Source organism: Balaenoptera ricei, chromosome 11, assembly GCF_028023285.1.
Source record: "Balaenoptera ricei isolate mBalRic1 chromosome 11, mBalRic1.hap2, whole genome shotgun sequence".
NCBI lineage: Eukaryota > Metazoa > Chordata > Mammalia > Artiodactyla > Balaenopteridae > Balaenoptera > Balaenoptera ricei.
Genome location: NC_082649.1, coordinates 52247336 through 52269677, shown reverse-complemented (window position 1 = coordinate 52269677; position 22342 = coordinate 52247336). Strand labels below are relative to the sequence as shown.

The following is a 22342-nucleotide window of genomic DNA, read 5'->3' as shown; positions in this document are numbered from 1 at the left end:
GAGACACAGAAGTAGAGAACAAACATATGGACACCAAGGGGGGAAAGTGGGGGTGGGATGAATTGGGAGATTGGGATTGACATATATATACTAACTAATATGTATAAAATAGATAACTAATGAGAACCTGCTGTATAGCACAGGGAACTCCACTTCGCTGTACAGTAGAAACTAACACAACATTGTAAAAGAACTATACCCCAATTTTAAAAAACTCCCATGATAAACCACAATGGAAAAGAATATATTAAAAAATGTGTGTATATATATATATATATGTGTGTGTGTGTGTGTGTGTGTGTATGTATATATATATATATACATGCACACACATATGTACATAACTGAATCACTTTGCTGTACATCAGTAATTAACACAACATTGTAAGTCAATTATACTTCAATTAAAAAAAAAAGTTTTCATTCCTTAATATAAAGAAGAGATGGTGGCAATAAGAGAAATGGACCCCAAAGTGTTCTTCCTAATACCTGATGTTGTAGGGGAGGAAAATATCCCCCTACAACAAATAGAGAGAAGAGAGATGGTTATTTTTAAGCATACTCCCTGGAGCATTTTAGAAGACTCTGAAATCACTCAAATATCTGAGTCATCAGCTGTGCTGAATTTCTTGAGTTGTACAATGAGAAACCATCTTTATGCTGATTATCTCACCTCATAAAGAAACAAACAGTCTGATAATGTATAAGAGGGAAAACATGAATGTGGGCCCATGATTATCACATGAGTTGAAAATACACTGAAAACTGAAATCATAAATACCTTAAGAGCTTATAGTAATATACATATATATAAAATATATCCAACTTGCAAGCCATTTATCAACTTTTGTCCCCTTTGAATGAAATAAATTTTTCCATTGTGGATAAGCCAGTATGCAAAAGGAGAGAAAAGTTTCATAGATGGTAATAAACATGTCTGGATATTCCACTATTAGGGATTAATTCCCTTGGCGTAGCCTGGGCCTTGTTTTTAAAGGTGAAGTACTTGGGGAAGGTTAACGTGGTAAACCAGGATATCAAGGTTACCATGTTTTAGTGTGATTTAATCTAGTTACAATGTCCCTCCTAACTCAAATTACATAAGGAAAATGAGAGACATGGAGTGCTTGTAGGACGAAAAAACAGAAGAGGGGAGTGATTTTGGAAAGTGTTGCGCTGACAAGATGTACATGCCTGCCTTTGTACACTGAGAACTTGGCACAGGTGGGGAGTGGAACAGGAAGGGAGGGAAACTGGCTGAAGGACACACGGAGAGAAAGAGGTGGGTTTGCACTGCCCATGAGCACCATACACAAAGCATGAGACTCATCACTTTCCACAGTCGGGACACACACAGTAGCAGGGATAGTGTGTCGACCCAGCACTTGTGTTCCAAAAGGATTTTTTATTGAATTGGACCTATTTGGGGCTAAAATAACCTTTCCCCATGCTGAATTTATATTCCTAAAACCAAGAGAATATTATTTGCATCATCAGCCTGGAAAAATTAAAAGGCTTATAATCTCCAGAGCTGGAGAAAGTAGATGGAAAATCATATGCTTATATATCTTCTGGGGGAGGAGAACAATTTAATAGTGGCTATCCAAATTTAAAATGTGCATACCTCTGATCCAGAAATTTCATTTCTAGAAATCTGTCTTGCAGAAATACTAGCACAAATGTATAAGATGTTTTAACAAAGATAGTCAATGTAGCATTAAGTGGAAAACTGGAGACACCTAAAATAAGCTACCAACTTACTTGGGAATAAGTTAAGAATGGTTAAGTCACTCATAGAAGGTATGCCATATTATGCAATTCTGGACAACAATTAAAAGGTGTACAATATATCTACCTATATTGCTTGTTTAGAAGAGAAGTAAAAGTGGGTGGGTGAAAAAATAATATTGCCAGGTAATATTTATAGTATGATCAACTATTTGTATGGAAAGATGGATGAGTGGGTGCAATGAATAGTTGGAGAGATGGACAGATAGATGGACAGACAGATATACAGATGGATGGTGGATGGATGGACAGATGGACTGGTGTTTGAGTGGATGGACAGATGGACAGATACATGGATAGATGAACAGAGAGATGGATGGACAGAGGGACAGATAGATGAATGGATGCATAGACAGATGGAGAGATGGATGGGCAGATGGAGAGATGGAAAAGTGGGTGGATGGATGGATGGGCAGATGGATGATGGATGGGCAGATGGATGGATGGGCAGATAGAAGACAGGAGGGAAGGTAGGAGGGAGAGAGGGAAGGATAATATTGGGTTGGCCAAAAAGTTCGTTTGGCTTTTTGTGGAAGATGTTACAGAACCCGAACGAACTTTTTGGCCAATACAATATGCATGATGGATAGAGACAAGTGTGCATCCAACAGGCTATCATTACTGAGGTTAATGTACTTTCCCCTTCAGACAAATCCTAGGAGTATGTACACACAACAACTTGAGTTAAAGCAAGTCTCCCTCCTGAATCATACAGCCTCCTCCCAACTCTGGACCAGTTGTTCTCCAACTTGAGCTGCCTCAGAATCACCCTGGGCCTGCACCCAGAGTTCCTGGTTCCACAGTCAGGGGTGGCACCCCGGAGTCTGCATTTCTAACAAGTTCTCAGGTGATGCCACTGCTGCTGTTCCAGGCCCTGCGCTTTGAGAACCACTGCTCTGGGTGACACAAACTATTTCTCAGTGACAAATCATCATGTGGGCCCCGGGAGCCAGATTTGATACAGACCAGAGCCAACCCTGCTACCCCTTAAGCCCCTCTTTCCAGCAGGTGAAGGGGGCCTGGTCCCCAGTGTGAGCCCACCCTCCAGCACCCGCCAGGAAGGGATGTGCCCTGAGCCTGCAGACCATCCCGAGAGGAACACTCACCTTCGGAGAAGATGATGTGGTCATTGCACTCTTCGGAGCTGCAGGAACACATGAAGAAAGTCTCTCCAGACCCCTTTTTTTCCTTCATAATACACTCTGGAGAAGCAGCGTCGTCAAGGACGAATCCATGGTAGGCGATCTTGGGGTCATGGCAGACCGTCTCCAGCGTGATGTTCTCATCATTCTTTCTCCTGGGGTACAGAGAAGGAGGGGGTGAGTGTGGTCCCACAGGGAAGCAGTCTGGGCTGTGTCTCCATCAGGACATTGTTTCTAACAGCAGCGCTGCCTCCTGTTCTCCATCACTTACAGGTTGTCCCGTCATGTCCTGTGCTTTTCCACGCACTTCAGTTTTTCCTTTGCTTATCTCAGAACCCACTTAGGATCATAACGTGAGGGCTTTCCTTGGAGACAAACCTGTCAGAGAACTTTACACGTTATGCCTTAATTAAATCATTAAAGGGAGGGCGTGGGGAAACAGGAGATCGCTAGGTCCTCGGGGTGACTCCAAACCTTCCATCCTGACCGCACTGTGAAGCTAGCATTGCATCTCTAGTTTGCTGGACAGAATCTAGCTAAATATTACTCAGTCATAAAAAGAACAAAATTTTGCCATTTGCAACAACATGGATGGACTTGGGGGGCATTACGCTAAGTTAAATAAGTCAGACAGAGAAAGACAAATAGTATATGATATCACTTATATGTGGGATCTAAAAAATACAACTAGTGAATGTAACAAAACAGAAGGAGACTCACAGAGAACAAACTAGTGGTTACCAGTGGGGAGGTGGGGAGAGTGGGAGGTACCAACTGTTGGGTATAAGACAAGCTCAAGGATGGGAATATAGGCAATATTTTGTAATAACTACAAATGGAGCATTATCTTTAAAGATTGTATAAAAAATTAAAAAGTAATAAATTTTGAAAAAAAAACCTAAAAAAAACCACCAAAACCCCTACCTATCCTTAACCCCCAAGCTATTGGAAGGTCTCGGCAAAAACAGTGGCCATGAAACAAAAGGACCTCCCTCCCTGCCCCCATAGCTGTGTGCCCGCCTGTGTAGGTGGGGGTTTGTGTTTGGTTTTGGTAACAGAATGAAGCCGTGCTGAGTCCTCCGGGATCCCAGGGAAAAGCACGGGGTCCCTGCCTTGTGAAGCCTCCAGAGGCCCCGGGATGGGACAAGGAAGAAACTGAGCCACGAAGGAAAGCTGCTCTGCAGCCCTGGGGCAGCTCTTTCAGAGCCCCCTGCCTTCCACCCCCCGCTGCCTATAGAACTAGAATCAGAGGGAGGAAACTCAACCACAGTGCTTGAGGCTCCGTAAGGCCCTCAACTGCTTCCTCCACTCAGTGCTGTAACGGGGTCTCCCGGACAGGTGGGGCCCACTGTGCAAAACATCTGTGGGTACACTGGAGCACACAAAGGGAGGATACAGTGAAATAAATACAGTCTTCTTTGCCCTGCTACTGAAGAGGCTGTCCATATCTGCGACAAAAGAACCCCAGTTATGAAAATTAATTTTGGTTCCAAAATATTTCTATCCTTGAAAAGGACTTAAGCATTTCACGTGGTAAGAGTACACAACTGGCATTAGTTCAGTGAATGAATGAATCGAGGAATCGAGCGAGGAAATGAAAAGAACACTACAACTGATCATGGGAGAGTACCACCACAGAGAGCAGAGTCTTTTATTCCCCCACTGGGCTATTCCCAAGATAGCCTGGTGTCCGAGTGTGCGTGCCCCGGTCGCAGACTCTGAGGCTGTGAGATCTCTGGATCCCTGTGCAGGAGCTCTAGGGAGATTTCCCTGCAGGGACCAAAGGCAGCAATGCTGCACGGAGCGGGGAGGGGGTCGCGATGAGGCTTCTGCTGACCTGTGGGCAGCTGGGGGCTGGGATGGCCCATCAGAGCTGTCCCAAGCTGAGGCAAAGCGGTCAGGCGTTTGGGCCGCTGCAGCAACCAGTCCTGGGATGCTGGCTGCTGGTACAGAGAGGCTGAACCTGCCGGACTCCAGTGAAGCAGCTCGGGGAGCGGAGGGGAGGAGCACCCCTGGAGGGCTTGGGGTGACCCCTCAGCCCAGGGTGAGCGCCTCAGTGCTGCCTGGGCGGGGGTGCAGGACAACATCCCTGGCGCCTCCCTCTCTCCACATCCAAATGTGTCGTTGCCCAGAAAGGTAAAAATAACGTTCACTGTATTTAATCTTCAGGGCTGAGACACAGAGGGCACAGAGAGGCTTCCCCACATGCCCGCATCTTCTGAGACAGCAAAGCTTCAGTGCCAGGGACGCGTGATTCACACTCCACCCCTTGGACTTGTACTGGGGTAGGGAAACTACCTTTAATGAAAAGAGCCTGTTTGGGTGCAGAAGTATGTTCTCACCTCCAGTGGATATTTAAGTAAAGACAGTCAGCAGAAAACAGAAAGGAAGAGGAGCCTGGGGTCACCTGGTCTGGGGTCTGAGGCTTCCTGCCCCGAACCTGACAAGTGGTCCTCCGTCCTCTCTTGAACTTGGTCTGACTCTTCCAGAGAAGGAAGCCTGTCCCACTGGCAGGAAACCACGACTGAGAAAATGTTTCAACTGATCCTGAGTACAAGTCTGTCTGTCCCCTTGTAAATGTTACGGGTCTCCTTCTGTCCTGCAGAGTTCTGCACAACAAGTTTACTGTATTTTCCACTTGAGAGCCCTTCAGATCTCTCAACAGAGCCCACATCCTCTTTACTGGACTAGCCGTGGCCAACTGCCCCCACCCGCCCTCAGATGGCACGCTTCTGAACCTCTGATCACACTCGTGCCTCTGCTCTGAACACCATCTCTGTCAAAATCCCTGTTTCAAAAGCACCGCTCAGAGCTGGACACAAGTGCAGCTGGCAGGTATGGCAAGCTGCCGTGACAGATCTTTGCTGTTAACATTCCTTTAGTTCTTAAGAACCTAATTCATGTCCTGGTACATAGGGAAATGTGCCAGGGTTTCAGATTTATCATCAAGGCTGAGTATAAACGGTCTGGAGAAAGTCTCAAAAGACGCCTTCCAAAAGGAGCGGGCAAGATATCTGGGTTTACATTCTCATTTGCAAATGGCCAGGAGACACAGAGGTTACTTTAAAAAAGTAGCTGATAAATTGAAACCATCAGAATAAGGCTTCAAAATGTTATATTTCATTAATGAATGTGTAGTTTTTTATAAAATAAGGACTCTCTTAATGATCTCTATTTTTTTTTTAATCTCTGGCTCATACTCCCAATTCATAACTATGAGTTAATCAAATGATTCATGAGCACCCACTGTGTATGTGTGTGTGTGTGTGTGTGTGTGTGTGTGTGTGTGTCTGTGTGTGTGTGTGTCTGTGTGTGTGCATGCCTGGCAAGACGGGAGGATGAGGGAGGGAGGGAGGGAGGGAGGGAGAGGGACAGGGAGGGGGGAAGGAGGGGAAGGGGGGGAGGGAGGGGAGGGAGGGGTGGAGAGAGGGAGGGAGAGAAGGGAATCTGCTCCAAGAGGAAGATGTGGTCCTGCTCCCAGAGGAAGACGCTGTGTTTGGCCCAGCAGTGGTGTGAGGCACTGGCCAAGGCTTCTGACTAAGGAATAGGTTGTCTCCTGATGCCGAGTCGCTTCCCCCATTTTTGAAAAGTGCGTCCCTCTTGCAACAGCCCACCTTTCATCTCCATGAGACAGGACTGAGTTTGCGTCAGAAGAACAAAGCTCCTGGCGTCACTACGGGGATCCCAAGGGGTCTCAATTAAATGACTAGTAAGTGGCAAATCCCTCTCCTGGACACAAGGAATGGTTTCCAGACTTATAAATAGTAAAGGTACATGTGTGTATTTGAAAATGTACAGAGTATCTCTAGAAATTACACTGAACGACTGAAAAGGAGATGGTCTAAAGGGAAGGGAACGGGACAGATGTCGAAGTTTCGGGCATGGAGACACGTGACTACGTACCACGAACGCACACTGCGTATAAAAGGGGAAAGAAAGGTGTTACAGGGCAGCCTTACCAGACAGCCACGCAGACCTCTTGCGGCTTCTCACAGATGGCCGTGATGCTGCAGTTGCTCCAGCAGGACTTCTGGTTGTCACAGGTGGACAATCTCACATCACAGAATTTACACAACTGCGGCAACTTGACGGCACCATTGTCGTCAGTGACCATCATGTCACTGTTAACTGGGAGGGAAAAGAGATGCATTACGTGATTAACCAACATAATCAGCTGCCAGTGGATTCCTGATACGATGCAATTTCAAATGAACCTGGTGTCAGAAGCATGAATGCGGAGAAAGGCCACATAATGCTTCCACATCAGATTAGAATTTTGTAATGAAAGCCAGGGCAGGGTGGAGATGGTTGGGGTGGAGGAGGTTTGGTAACTTCTTGCCTTTGTCAGTGATCGTCATAAGGCACTCTTTCTACAAAAGCCTCCCCATTCAATCCAGAGACAGAGGTTGCGTCGCCCCACTGCATGGCGCTGGGTGCTGGGGAACGTACCCTTAAGGAAATTATAGTTTAGCTGGTGGATGGACACTAAAACAGACCAGGGCAGGGCAACCCAAAATAAAGAGAGGCACGGAAGACATGGGAGCCAGACGAGAGTCACCGCCTCATGGGCAGAGAGGGGTCACGAGGAGCAGAGCTGTGACGGGGGGAAAGGGGGTCGGCCAGCTCGGAGGAGACCCTGGGGGTGACAGGGGACTTTGCCATCGCTTTCCTGACCTACACCCGACAGAGCTATCGGGGCCTTCTTTGCAAGAGCCTGGCTCTGACTGCTTCCTGTTGCCTTGAGCCAACTCAGTTGATAAGGTGTGTCTCCTTGACACACACACACAGGTGAGGCCTGGAGTCCCACAGGTTAGTGCCAGCAAGCTCCACCTCAAGGGTCTGCTGTCGGCAACCTCTCTGACCTCATCCCTCCCACCGCCACCAGCCACCCTCTTATTCTTCACTCACTACCTTTTAAGACACACGGGCCTTTCCTGGAAGAAGCCAAGCTCCTGTCTTCCTCAGGCCTTTCCCTTGCTGTGCCCTTTGCCTGCCTTCTTGTCACCTTCCTGATCTCTGGTTAAATGTCACCTCTTCATCCTAAAGCAGCCCACAAGGAACCAACATAGGGTTTTGTTTGATCTTCTGCACAATCTCCATCACTCACTGGCTTCTGCTCCAACCACCAAAATGCAAGCTCCATGAGGCCTTCTCTGCCTTGTTTCCAACACTGCTTCTCCAGGGCCAAGAAGAGGGGCTGTCACATAGAAGACATCCAAACAAACGTACTGAATCAATGGTGACTAGCTAATACACGAAGGAATGAACACAAGAAATTCACATCTGGCCTTGGCGCCAGGTGGGAAGGGACAGAGAGCTTCCTCCCTCCCCTTGGGGGAGTGTGATGATACACGCAATATTCACTCACGTTCACCAGTAACACACTGAAGACAAACTGTCCTTGGCAACACATGTCTGCATGCTGAGACGCGCTAAAAAGGTGTAACACCCCTTCCCTCTTTTTTTCCTCAATGAGATCCTTTTCCATTGGCAATGGTGGTAACTAAAGGCATGAGTTTGGAGAGTGAGACCAGGCTATTGTCAACAAACGCGAACTCAAAGACACTTCTTTGCTAGACTAGGAAAGATTAAGCACCCGGACAGCAGGGGGCACTAGACCAGACTCCATCAGGAAGCGGGAGGGTGCTTCTCCCAGGGTCACCATTGGAAAGGCCTGAGCAAATCCTCCTCATCCTCTTCTGTGTTAAGGACGCTCCAGCCTAAGTCCGGATGCACAGCTTCCAAGACCTCCCATGGCCGCTCCCTGCCCATGAATTCTAGTTTCTGTCACCGACACTTTGCCACGCAGACGTCTTTGTCGCTTGGGCATAGCACCTGTTTCCTGGGTCTCTAAAAATATAAACCTATATAAATTTAAGATTTGCTTTCTTGTGGTACATTAAATATAGAAGCAAAAAAATAAACCCATTCATCCCTCTCAGGCCTCAAGTTCATTTCAGGAAGTGTATTTTTAGGTAACAAACTATTTTGAAATTCTCAATGTCTCCCAAACCAAGAGCTCTAACTAAGCTTAGCTAAAAATACAGGCCACAATGCTCTCTGAATCTTGTGTTCCATTTGGGACCAAAACAACAATGAATATATATATATTTTCTACAATGGTTAGATTTGGATCCATTTGTGAAACAGCTAATTTAACCCTTCAGGCTTCCCTACAAGACATGGGCAAGGCAAAACAAAACAAAAAAAAGCTAGGCCATGTTCTGTTTATTTGATTTTTTTAATAGAGTAGTTTCAGACAAACATCTATTTGCTGGTTAGAAAGCTTTGTTTTTAAATATAAAATCAAGCCTCCAAGACTTGGAATTCAGCCTTCCAGGCATTTTAGGATTTTAGCCTCTATTAGTGGTTATCAACTTTGGGGCCATGTTGGAATCCATCACTTAGGGCGCTTTAAAAACTCATGAAGCAGCCCCACCCCCCGGACATGCTGATTTAATTATTCTGGAGGGTGGCCTGGGCACCAGGTCTTTTAGAAGCTGCTCAGACAATTCTCGATTCTCACGTGCAACCAAGGCTGAGACCCTGACCTGGAATTAGTTGGAAACGACATAACTGGCACAAAACAAATCAGCACAAAAATACCCTCCCAGCCCCCAACACACAAACGCATATATAATGTATGTGACAGTGGTGGGGTAGCCCCTCAATAAAGCTGGAAGATGTTTCCTTGTGAAAAACATACACCTAAAGCCACGTGATTAGCACTTTGACACACTGCTGATGGAAAGGAGTCCTTCCCTGGGCTGGCAGATCCTTTTCTAACAAAAGCTAAGAAGTGTGACAAAAGTGGCAGAGTCAGGAGTGATGGGAGAGAAAAAAACCAGATGTGACTGGTGCTGGGAGCTGCAGCGGCGACCACAGATATGTTGACAAGTGCAAGTGCTTCAGATCTGATGCCTGCAAAACACAATCCACAGGGAAGAGACAAAAAAGGGTCATCAAAAAAAAGAAAGAAGAGAGAAAGAAGAAGAAAGAGGGTCCAGTAGGCTGCAGAGCTCAGGGGGCCGGGAGACAGGCAGATGCACAGCCCTGCTGCCAGATGGAGAGGCCAAAAAAGAGAAATCTCACGGCTGAATTCTGGGGAAAAGGCAAAAGGACAACTTGACTCCACACGCGGAGGCACAGGCATGTGGAGGGAGGGGGACGCATACAACAGAACTTGTCCATATTAAGCACCTACTATGTGCTAGTCAAGGTGCTAAGTTATCACATAGAGCCTCCTGAGTACCCAGCGAGCGGGCCCCATTTTTCCCTTTGTTACAGTAACAGCTACCGCTGCTAAGGTGAGCAGACTTTGTAGCTTGACCAGCTTTTTTTTTAATTGGAAAAGTTCGAAAGCCTTGACATAGGGCATAGTCACTGCCATGCCCCCACCCCACCAGGCACTCCCTACTAGCGGACCCAGGAGGCTCCTGATCTGGATGATTCCACCAGCAAATAGCATCCAGGCTCCGCTTAAGGCCAGTGTTGTCCTTTGTGAACAGGTGCAGTGGTGGGATAGAGAGGTAAGTGCAGGAGCATGGCTCCCTTCACCTTTACTGGGGGTCACCTAATCTTGATAAAGGCTTTAAGTGCTCACTTTGGGGCGAGGGGACAGAGAGAAATGCATACAAGCTTTTGCTCTTGGCTTCAGAGGCCGGTTCACAGATTCCCTGAAAGCCCATAGCCCCAGGTGAAGAATCTGAGGCCCACCCCGGAGTCCTCGCAGGTCACTGAGAACATGCTGGATAGTTCAAGGCTAATCAGAGTGGGGGGCAGGGCCAGTGGGGCAGAATGTGGGGGGGATGGTGATTCACTCCACTTACAACTGCCTCTTGTGCATTCCAGTCCACAGAAAAAGCTACTGTCATAGCAAACAACATCGTATGCTTAATACATAATTTTTGTGAAGCCAAAGGAATGAAGAGTTAATGCATGCACGTAAGTAGCCAGGGACAAAGATATTCCTCTAAACAACAGCATAACAAACACCACCTAATGAACCCTATAGCCAACCCCAAACAACTTCAAAATTCCTTCCAACGCAGGTTGGAAAATTACTCTCCTAAGTGTCTTCAGTTAAGATGATCTCATATTAAGGTGTATTTTCCTGCCTAGGGACGCTCTGTGAGCAACTGACCATCCTCAGGGAATTTTCTACCTATAACAGGCAAATGAGCTCTTCGTAACGTTCTCCAGAATGACAAGATCTCTCACCTGGAAAGCCATCCAGTAAAGGAAGTGAATGAGGGCGGCCTCCTCCAGCATATGACAGTAACACATGGCCCATCACATGTCACTTCTCTTCAAACAGACCCATGAGTAATAGCAAGACCTTCAGTCTAGATCACACTGCCTTCCTCATTTTAGGGCACATTTTCCCCCAACTCACTACCTAGAGATAGAGGTTTCGAGTCTTGAGAATAAGAACTAAGTAAATGCTTAGCTATGTCTATTTCTGGAATAGTACTACTATCTTTGAAGGTCATAGATGAGCAGCCTAATAAAGGTTAGATTATTCCAGATAAATATTAGGAATTTTGTATACAAATTGTTACTTCATAACTTTGGAATGGTGTCTACTATTAGCTGAACTATTAGGTAAAGTCTCAAAATTCCAGATATAATCCCAAACACTTCGGCAGAAATGCATTCACGTATCTTTGAATTCCTGCATCTATCTACTGTTGTTTTATGGCATGTTTTGGGGGCATTGAGGAATTCATTTGTTCCACAAACACCTGTGGATGTATGCTTTGTGCTATAAATTTCATAGCAGGATCATTAAAATTGATATAACCAAGTGGAGCATCTCAAAGAATAATCCACGGCAACTGGCAAACGAGACTATGACTCAGAGCAGTGCTCCTCAGATATTAACAAGCACACAGATCCCATGGGAATATGTTAAACCCGCTGGGGTATGTGTATGGAGTGTACTGGCTCATGCAATGGTGGGGCTGGCAAGTCTGGAGTTTCTAGTGCAGGCCGGCAAGCTGGAAACTCAGGCAGGAATCAGTGCTGCAGTTTTAAGGCAGAATTCCTTCTCCAGGAAACCTCAGTTCTTGCCTGTAAGGCCTTCCAACTGATTGGAGGAGGCCCATTCACATGACTGAGGGTAATCTACTTTCCAGAAAGTCAACTGATTGTAGCTGTCAATCATCTACCTTCCCAGCAACCCCCAGATTCGTGCGTGATGAAAGACCAGGGCACTAGAGCCTCGCCAGGCGCTCGCAGGTACCATCCAGGGTAGGACAGCGACTCTGTCCTCAGCTGACGCTCGTGCCTGTCCATACTTTGGGCAGGAAGTCGGCGGAGAACCCAGTTTGCGGCTGGCCATGACTTCCCTTTCTCCACTCATTCTGGATCTAGCAAAATCGAATACCGATTCCTCCTCACCATTTTTCCAGGCATGGTCTCCTCTTACAGTTCTTTCCATCTGCTCCTCTCTTGCTCCTGGCCTTGTAAACGATCGTGGGCCCAGAGGCTCTGATCACCACATGGGCCACAATGGAAAGACTTGTTCTCCGCAAGAAGGTTTTTAATCGTAGTTGGCATTCAGAGTCAGACACAGAGGCAACCATGTGGCAGCCAGCCGCCATGGTCTGCGATGTTGGCAACAGACACCCATGGCCCCCGAGACCCGGTGGGACCAGTCTACTGGCCTGTCACACGCGCCATCCCCTCCAGAACAAAGCAGCCACTCAAACAACTCACAGGGCCCTTCATGACTCGTCATGAAAGAAAGCCATTCCCCAGCGAGTCAAATAAGTTGGCCAACTGCTAAATACAAACAAATAAAACAAAAAAAACCCTCGTAATTAAGTCAAAGATACTTTAGGAAGATTTCCCTTCTCTGAACTTCTATTGCATACTTGGAACTTCTAATACAAGGCGATACCTTATTAGTTTTTAAATTGTATTTTAACCCTCATCCCTTAAATAATTATAAGCATATTGAAAGCAGGAAAGGAGGGGCTTTTCTCCAATGAAAGTCCCCCAAAGTCTCTGGGAACCAGGATCAGTACTGGAGAAACCACCACTAAGGTAACTGGGAGGCCAGAGTCTGGTTTTGAGAGGCACAAGAGGACAGAAAGGCATTTGATTGGGAACAGAGCATAGACCAGGAGAGGCTGAGCAGAACAGGGGATCTAAACAATCTAGGGGCAGGATCTCTGAAGACAGCAAATTATTCAACAAACACGCATCCTCTGTTTTACAGATGGACAGAAGGTGAGGTACACGATGTCTGAGGTGTGTACTCAGGTCATAGCATGGCTTGGCCAAAACTGGATTTAGAACAGGCAAGAAGATAGACGAGGCATAAAAAATGTCCCAGCAGGAGCACAACAGGCAAGAACAGAATCCAATTTTGTCTATCTAGTCTCATAATAGGACTATTCCTTTCTAAAAATGAACTGAAGAAACTCAATGCCTGGTTTAAAAACTTAAAAGTCAAGGGCTGGTGAATAAACCACTGAATCTGGACAGTTGGAGACCCTCTTAATAAAACTCCAGCCTAAATTCACTGTTATATAGGTAACTGTGAATGACCTGGAAAGGAGGCAGAGGTGTGTGTGTGAGTGTGAGAGTGTGTGTGTGCATTTATGTGTATAATTCCCCACCCTCTTTGACTTGTTCAACTGAGGGAACTTAGCTTTAAGGGTTTCTTTTTTTTAGCCTTTTTGGCTCATAAGTTTAACAGTTCACTATGGATGGTTTTAAGAAGAACTGTATAAACATAAATTTGTAGCAAATTAAGGAATTAAGGGATGTTTCAAAGGGATTAATTCAATACAGTACTTTAAATGGAAAACTTGATTGTTCCTTTTTTTAAATTTTATTTATTTATTTTTATTTTTGACTGTGTTGGGTCTTCGTTGCTGCACACGGGCTTTCTCTAGTTGCAGCGAGCGGGGGCTACTCTTCATTGCGGTGTGCGGGCTTCTCATTGCAGCGGCTTCTCTTGTTGCGGAGCACAGGCTCTAGGCACGCGGGCTTCAGCGTGTTGTGGCATGCGGGCTCAGTAGTTGTGGCTTGTGGGCTCTTGAGTACAAGCTCAGTAGTTGTGGCACATGGGCTTAGTTGCTCCGCGGCATGTGGGATCTTCCCGGACCAGGGCTCGAACACGTGTTCCCTGCATTGGCAGGCAGATTCTTAAGCACTGCGCCACCAGGGAAGTCCCTTGATTGTGCCTTTGAACTAGGATTTTTAAATTTTGATTTACAAGGAAATATTAAAGGAGTTATATATAGTATAAAACAAGCTGTAACTGAATGGAAAAATAATTGCTTTTTCCAGTGACAAACATAAAATAACTGAGCAGGAGTTTCACCTGCATCTTCCCTATTTAACACTCCCCAGCCCCTCTAATTCCAAATAGCTCCCAAATAGGCATGCTCTGTTTTCTTACTTATCCCTGAATTTCTTGGATCACTAAGCAATGAAATGCAGTTTGAGCTCTCAAACAAGTTGTTGAATTCGCTTTTTTTTTTTTTGATATATGTCCCAGAATCAGGTCACATATCAGGTGACAAAACCCAAACATTTAAAATGATTCTTGCAGATGGAAATATCTATATTGTTGCCAGAGGCAGTATTTCAGAATACAGGCACTTGTGCCCTGTTCAAAGAGTTGAAACACTTTTAGCACTCTCAACTTTAATAGAGATCCTTCATCTTTAACAGGGATCTCATGCATAAAACACCCTTCTGAGAGCTGGACAGAGGTGAGCAGTCTGCAACAAATGCCACCATCCATACTTGCCAATTTTAGTTTATCATTGAGAAAGCTGATTTTAACAGTGCATTTATCTGGCAAATCCTAACTGTATAGTTTTTGAAATGAGCCCAAACCCAAGAGCATGCAGGGCTGGGGCTGAGGAAAAGAGGAAACAAGTTGGAAAAAATGAAGCCATATCAATGCACACGGGATAGTTCATCAAGTGAAGATTAGACTGTGGCGCTAATTCATAGTCTGTCAAAATCATAACTTTCCCGCTAGGAAGGGCTTTAAAGTTGGCCCTTTACATAAAGTAATAGTAACTGAGAAAACAATTCTCCCTCAGTTGATATGACTTGGATGGTGGGCTGTAGCAACAAGGAAAATAACCCAGAGATCACTGAAAATAAAAGATGATTAACTAACTCTCTTAGTGACAGTCAAAACAACATTGGTAAATAGTCTGATAGAGGCAAGATAATGAGCACAAGATTTATGGAGCATTATCGCATTCCAATTCAGCTAAAATCATTTGTTACTTACCAGAAATATTAGCCAACATAAACAAACATGCATTATTTATCTGCTCTGGAAGAGCCTTCAAATTAACCCTTTATGGAAAGGTTGGACAGAATAGGGCATGGTTCTTTTTTCAGGATGCTTATGATCCTACAGGAAATAAAAAACTTGCACAAAAATGATTTTTAGCAAAAGAACTTTGGAAACGGTCTACCCAAAGATATGCTTTTCCATTAAGTTATTTATTTAGGAATTAAACAATACTTTAACTCAAAATGCTGAGGCCACTGAATGCAAAATGCCAGAACTAATACAAAATCCGATAAGGGATTTTTTTAAAAGGTAGCAGCTATTTGAGAATCAGAAAAATAGGCATCTGGGTTGAGCCGTTTGTTTCAACTGAGCAAGGAATTTGGTCGGAATATCAATCTCCTGTGAGATCCAGCTTTACATTTCTAAATTTCTGTGGTGGTTTTTCCCTACCTCTCTTCCAAAATGGGCTGCAGTGTCCTGATGCAGGCCCGGTGCCGGAAAGGTTTTTCAATTACAGTTTTATGAAGTATGTGAAAATATCAGTCAAAGCAGATGATTCCCATATTTGTGATCTGGAAAAGGGCCGAAACACTACTGCACTCGGGAGAGATACTCCTTCAGATGGTGAGTCTCAGAGGCTTGGTTTCTGGCAGCGAAGGAGCCTGGGGCTGGACCAGGCTGGGAGATGCTGCAGCCCAGCCAAGATCGCTACGCGGGGGTGGTGGGCGCGGACAGCCCCCAGATGTATCATTTGGCTTAACTTCTCTTCTTTTTCAAATGTGAACCAAGTTTGAAAATGAGGCGATGTCACATGAAAAGCTGGATTTCCAACTCCACTTAAGAAAATAAAAAGACTGGGCAACAGTGGGCAACATCATTCCGTGACAACCATATCTGGCGGGGAGGGGCGGTGCCCCCTCCTTAAGTCGGCCTCATCCCCACCGCTCCTCTGTGTCTCCTACCCCCTGCCCCTTTGGCCACCTGAATGTACCATTAGTGAGTATTTAACATGCCCATTCAATTCTCTCTTCCCATATTAGAGGTTTCACAGGAATGTAAAAATTCATGATTAACTCTCTAATATGGATATTTTCCAATATGCATTTTATTCTCTAATGTGGATACTCACATTTCAGTTCAAGGAAAAGGAAAATTTTCTACTTTAGAAATCAGATCTGTGTGGGATAAATGATGATAACAACGATAATAATTTCTATTATCACCATTTCCTGGATGCAGACCAAATGCTTAGTCCAGTGCTAAGTGCTGTAATGATTAGTTCATTTACTCATCACAAATGCCATGTAATTTTGTCATCATCATTTTATAGATGATTAAGGGTCAGAGAGGTGAAGTAACTTATGGAACGTCAACGAGAGACAGCCAAGGAGAGACAAAGCCACAGGTCATATGCAAGCCCTCATCCCTCCTGATATGAACAAGAAAACAGAGATTTCCCTAGAGGTTTAAGAGCAGAGCTGTACACTCATTCCAGCTGAAGGCAAAGACCGAGTGTGGCCAGCTGGAGTTGAGGGGAGCAGGTAGGGGTGGGAGAGCAGTATGTTTCTTGGAAGACAGCTTTGGTTCTCTGCAATTACTTCACTTATTTTATTTTAGGATACATCTGTAATAAGGGCAGGTTAGTAAAGTCCAAGAGTTCTCAAGTCAAAGACTTGAGTGTGAGTTCAGGTTTGGGGGCCAGCCACTTAACTTCTTGTAACCTCCATTTCTTGATCTATGAAATGGTACTTTTTAGGGTCAAGACAAAGAGAAAACATGCTTGATGTACATGTGAAAACTGTCTAGACGGTAAAAAGTGCCACATAAGCACTCCCTGGCGAGAAAAGGAACAGGGCAGGCAATGCTCTCTCTCCCAAAAGGAAATTACAGGAAAGGCATGCCAATGACAAGACAATTAAGAGTCTGGTAAATCTATTCCCACTTATCAGTAGAATGCAGCAGTTTGATGACTTCTAAGAAATCTTTCAGGACATTTGAGTAAACAAACTGAAATATAATAACTTTTGTTACTGCGATGATCCAAAGCTTTCAAAGAGATAGAATGAAATCAGTCATTGTTACTGTAAAGTTCCCAGGAGTGCTTAGGGTCTTTAAACAACCCTTCTAGAACCAAATAACCTGGTTTTAAAATATTGGTCATAACCAGCTTAGGTCTCGCAAATAGGCAGTAAGTTGAAGATCAAGTTCAGTTTTCCAATCCTCTGCTGACCCTTGCACAGCATGCAACAGGCCAGAGCTGATCTGCTTTGGCTTTGCGACACCTAGTATGTTACCTGACAATGTGCTGATAAAATTAGTGAGTTTTGACACTCAGAGACGGGGAGGCAAGGAGGCGTCTTAAGATTCTGGAATTCTAACATGTTGAAATAAGCTTATGTTTGGCTTTCTTTGAGAATGAAAGAAAGGAAACAAAACCAAGACACTTAGATTCACAGCTGACCAGAAAACTGGAGGACACCGGCAGCAACTTTACTAGATTTTTAAGTGTCTAGTTAAGAAGGAATGCCATTCAGATGTATGGAAAGCAACAGTCCTTAATCTCTTCTCCTTGAGGCCATTTAGTCTCGTAAAAATTAATGAGGGGCTACTGCTCTCAGAGTCATACTGGAGAACTGTCCAGGCTGGGAGTAGAGAAAGCTCTAGATGACGGTGAGCTGGCTCCAAGCTCCAGGGCAGTTAGCCCCTCCTCTGCCAGTCAAATACTGGGTTGAACACGATGATTTTTAAGGTCCTTTTCATTTTGGAAAACATTCACAATTCCACCCCCAAAGTCATGAAAGCTGAGTAATTCAAACATGTCCCAGCACTGACCTGGCACCCCTACTTAAATAGCACGAGATGCCATGATTCCGTTTATATAAGAAAAATGGCTTCAAGACTATCATTTTGTTTTGTTTTCTCTGCTAATGAAGAAATCCACTCTGTGCCACTTCTCGACATGCTGATGAAGGACCACATCCCCCCTTCATGTGCATAGACTTAAACCTGATCAGGGCAGCTGACCAGTCTTCCAAGAACAAAAGTACAGTGTCATTCGTGCATCATAAGGTTGGAAGGAAGGAAAATGCTGTCAGGTGACAGAGGATCACTTTCCATTCAGCCCCTGTAGGCATTTCCTCTGACTTTACAGGGGATGTAGAGGAAATTCTGATTTAGAACAGACACTTTAACTGTAAAGTTTCAAACAACAACCTTCAGCATTTGAAACATCTGTGGTTACCCTGGATCCATTCTCTGGGATCAGCTTGAATGATAACTATTAATAACAGGTATGGTTATACAAAAACAGCCTTTTGCTTGCTCAATGCCTTGATTACGTGTGGCAAACAGTTAATGAAACATTGGTATGACTGTTCCCATTTATAGAACAGGGAAGTGTTTAAATAACTAGCTGAGGCTGGCAGGCAGAGGCTGGCAGCTTCATGAGGGCAGGACTGTCACCTGTCTTGTTCCGGGACAGACAGCCTCAGCCCAGGTCGGCCACATACTAGGGGGTCCATAAACGTTGGCTGAGTTAAAGGCCAAAATTCAAAATCAAGCTCCAACCACAATGCCATCTATTTAAGGCTGATTCTCCCCAAAATGCAAATGAAGGAAAAGAAATACAGCCAATTTTAAGGAAGTGAAAGTAAAAAGCACTCCTAGTCTCAGCATTATGTTAGCAGGGACCCAGTTTTAGAACTCGTGTGCAGGGGGTACTTTTAATGGAGTAGCAGCAGCCAAACGACCCTTGACTCACTGGCGTAAGAAGAGCAAAAAGCATGCTCAGATTCAGTTTGGTTTCTAAGATAACACCAACCACTTTTAAACCTCCCCCTGCATGTTGTTCAAGCAGAGGAAGTGAAACGAAAAAGAAACAAGTTTCAAGCGTTGTTAAGCCTTCAAGAAAGGACAACAAAGTGTAGGAAATCTGAAACAAAATCTGAGAATCTGCCCTTAAACTGGGCAACTTGGCTTGTTTTCTCACAGTGCAGCTGGATGAGAAAGTGAGGTGGTCTCTGCCCTTCCTGGGCAGCACTCGTGGCTGTCATGACCTTACTGTTATTTGCAGTAAACAGTGTGAAGGGCTCTGGGGAGGTATGTAGCTGCGATCTGTGCGATGCTATCTTCCAATGAGTGAGAAGTCAATAGCCCTCCCGGCCCCCACAGTCCCACTCACGCTGTTGAGAAGAGAAAGCAGCATTTACATGATGATGTTGGATTGTCAACAGGCTGCAGTAGGGTCAAGATAGATCCTAGCAGTCATTTTATTTTATTTTACTTTTTTTTTTTTTAATTAATTAATTTATTTTATTTTTGGCTGTGTTGGGTCTTCGTTTCTGTGCGAGGGCTTTCTCTAGTTGTGGCAAGCAGGGGCCACTCTTCATCGCGGTGCGCAGGCCTCTCACTATCGCGGCCTCTCTTGTTGCGGAGCACAGGCTCCAGACGCGCAGGCTCAGTAGCTGTGGCTCACGGGCCTAGTTGCTCCGCGGCATGTGGGATCTTCCCAGACCAGGGCTCGAACCCGTGTCCCCTGCATTAGCAGGCAGATTCTCAACCACTGCGCCACCAGGGAAGCCCTATTTTACTTTTTAAATTTATTTTAACCAAGTCTAGTTGATTTACAATGTTGCATTAATTTCTGCTGTACAGCAAAGTGATTCAGTTATATATATATAAATTTTTTAAAATATTCTTTTCCATGATGGTTTATCACAGGATACTGAATATAGTTCCCTGTGCTATACAGTGGGACCTTGTTGTTTATCCATATTATATGTAATAGTTTGCATCTGCTCATCAACTCCCACCCCTGCCTCCCTCTTGGCAACCAAAGCCTATTCTCTATGTCTGTGAGTCTGTTTCTGTTTTGTAGATAAGTTCATCTGTGCCATATTTTAGATTCTACATATAAATGATATCATATGGTATTTGTCTTTCTCTTTCTGACTTACTTCACTTAGTATAATAATCTCTAGTTGCATCCTTGTTGCTGCAAATGGCATTATTTCATTCTGTTTATGGCTGAGTAGTATTCCACTGTATATATGTACCACATCTTCTTTATTCATCCAGCAGTCATTTTAATACGGAAAAATGAGAACCACAAAGCCCTGGAAGTGCGTCTTCTCACTTGGTACTGGAATCCAATGGGCTGCTCCCAGCTATGGGCGATGGCCACCTTTACATACTGAAATACCATTCAGTACGAGGGCTAAGGGTGGAGTACGCAACTTCAACTTTGAAATGTTGTGAATTACCTTTGATTAGGAAGTCAAACTACAATACTTTCTAGTTCTTCAGAAGACTTTTTAAGCAAGCCCTTGTATGCAGCTAACTTTGGCGTCTTTGATTTGCAGTCAAATAATCTCATTCATTAAACCTACCCAGTGCTGGAGTGAAGGCCAAGATGTGTAAAAAGCTACATGGCCCCGGGGGTGACCGAGAAAGTACCTTCTGACTCCATTTCACAGTCTCTTACCCGTCTTAGTCCTATCTTTTTACCAACACCAATGGAGTTGTAGTCTGGCTCCATTTCTTGTGGAGTCCAATATAAAAACGTGTGTCTATAAATGTAAAAAGAGAGAAGTAAAGATGAGAGACGGTGGGCGTGGGGAGGTGACAGGCAGCCTCTAGTTTTAGGGCATTTGAACTTGCTGTTCCCTCCAACCAGAACGTTCTTACCCCAGACATCTGCCTTTTTCCGACAGGGGTATGACAACCATCACTCTCTACTCACTTGTACACACGGACTTCATGCTCTAGAATCGTGAACACTGCCTGGCACGTGGTAGTTGGTCCTCCATAAACACTTACTGTTTCCAGTTTTCTGTTTCCCTTAGTCTTCTAAAGTCAAGTTTCATATCCCTTCCTTAGGTTCCAAGAGAAACCTTCTACCCTCCTGATAAATTCCTCTCATTTGTAAAAAATTAATACATATTTGCTGGAACAGGAATAAAAATATGCTCACAGAGGAAATAGGGGTAAAAGATGTATTGGACCCAGGCATGGAGGGTATAAGTAGTCATGGCAGAGTTTAAAGAAAATGAAAACCTCGAGGATTGGTTAATCAACATTAGCTGTATAAAGAAGTCAGTTCAGAAGTCAGAGCGATAAACAAAAAGGTCCTACTGTACAGAATGGGGAACTATATTCAACATCCTGTGATAAACCATAATGGAAAAGAATATGAAAAAGAATGTATATATATGTATAACTGAATCACTGCTGCACAGAAATAACACAACATTGTAAATCAACTATACTTGAATAACTTTTTTTTTTTTTTAATTATTTTTGGCTGCATTGGGTCTTCGTTGCTGTGCGTGGGCTTTCTCTAGTAGTGGAGAGCAAGGGCTACCCTTCATTGCGGTGCGTGGGCTTCTCATTGCGGCGGCTTCTCTTGTTGTGGAGCACGGGCTCTAGGTACGCGGGCTTCAGTAGCTGTGGCACGTGGGCTCAGTAACTGTGGCTCACTGGCTCTAGAGCACAGGCTCAGTAGTTGTGGCACGTGGGTTTAGTTGCTCCACAGTACGTGGGATCTTCCCAGACCGGGGCTCAAACCTGTGTCCCCTGCATTGGCAGGCAGATTCTTGACCACTGTGCCACAGGGAAGTCCCTTCAATAACATTTTTTAAAAAGAAGTCAAAGGGAGTTTCTTTCCCAGGAAGAGCTGGCTCACAAAGGTGGAGGACCGGGGGCAGCCATGAGAAGGTGCTTCTTTCCGATGCACTGTTCTGAAGTTCAAGGACATTATATGGGGCTGCACTGTGTAACCTGGTGCCAGGAGCACACACGGCTGCTGACATTTTGATTTAAATTAACTAAAGTAAAATAAAATCACACCTCCAGTTTTAAGTAGCACTAGCCATTTTCAAAGGCTTAGTAGTCGCATGTGGCCAGGCTAGATTTAGAACATTTTTCATCACAGCAGCAAGGTCAACTGGACAACACTGATCTAAAGAAATCCAAAAAAACCTGGGTTCCTCAGCTTCCAAGGAGCTCTGAAATCAAAGGCTCCAAGGGATATGGAAGGAGAAGCAGGGCAGAAGCAGAAAAGAAGTCCCCCAGGAGAGATGTGCATACTGGCTAAGATGTCCTTGGAAATTAAAGCTCCATCCTGACTATCCTGACT

At 44.7% G+C, this 22342-nt stretch overlaps 1 protein-coding gene across 1 annotated transcript in view; it reads right to left on the bottom strand.

Moving 5' to 3' along the window:
- Nucleotides 1-22342, bottom strand: part of TGFBR2 (transforming growth factor beta receptor 2) — a 94348-nt gene that overhangs the window by 52430 nt on the left and 19576 nt on the right. The window contains exons 2-3 of the mRNA XM_059939063.1: nt 6890-7058; nt 2895-3085 (exon numbers count right to left, since the gene is read on the bottom strand). Coding sequence (XP_059795046.1) covers nt 2895-3085; nt 6890-7058 — 360 coding nt within the window. The remainder of the gene's footprint in view (nt 1-2894; nt 3086-6889; nt 7059-22342) is intronic.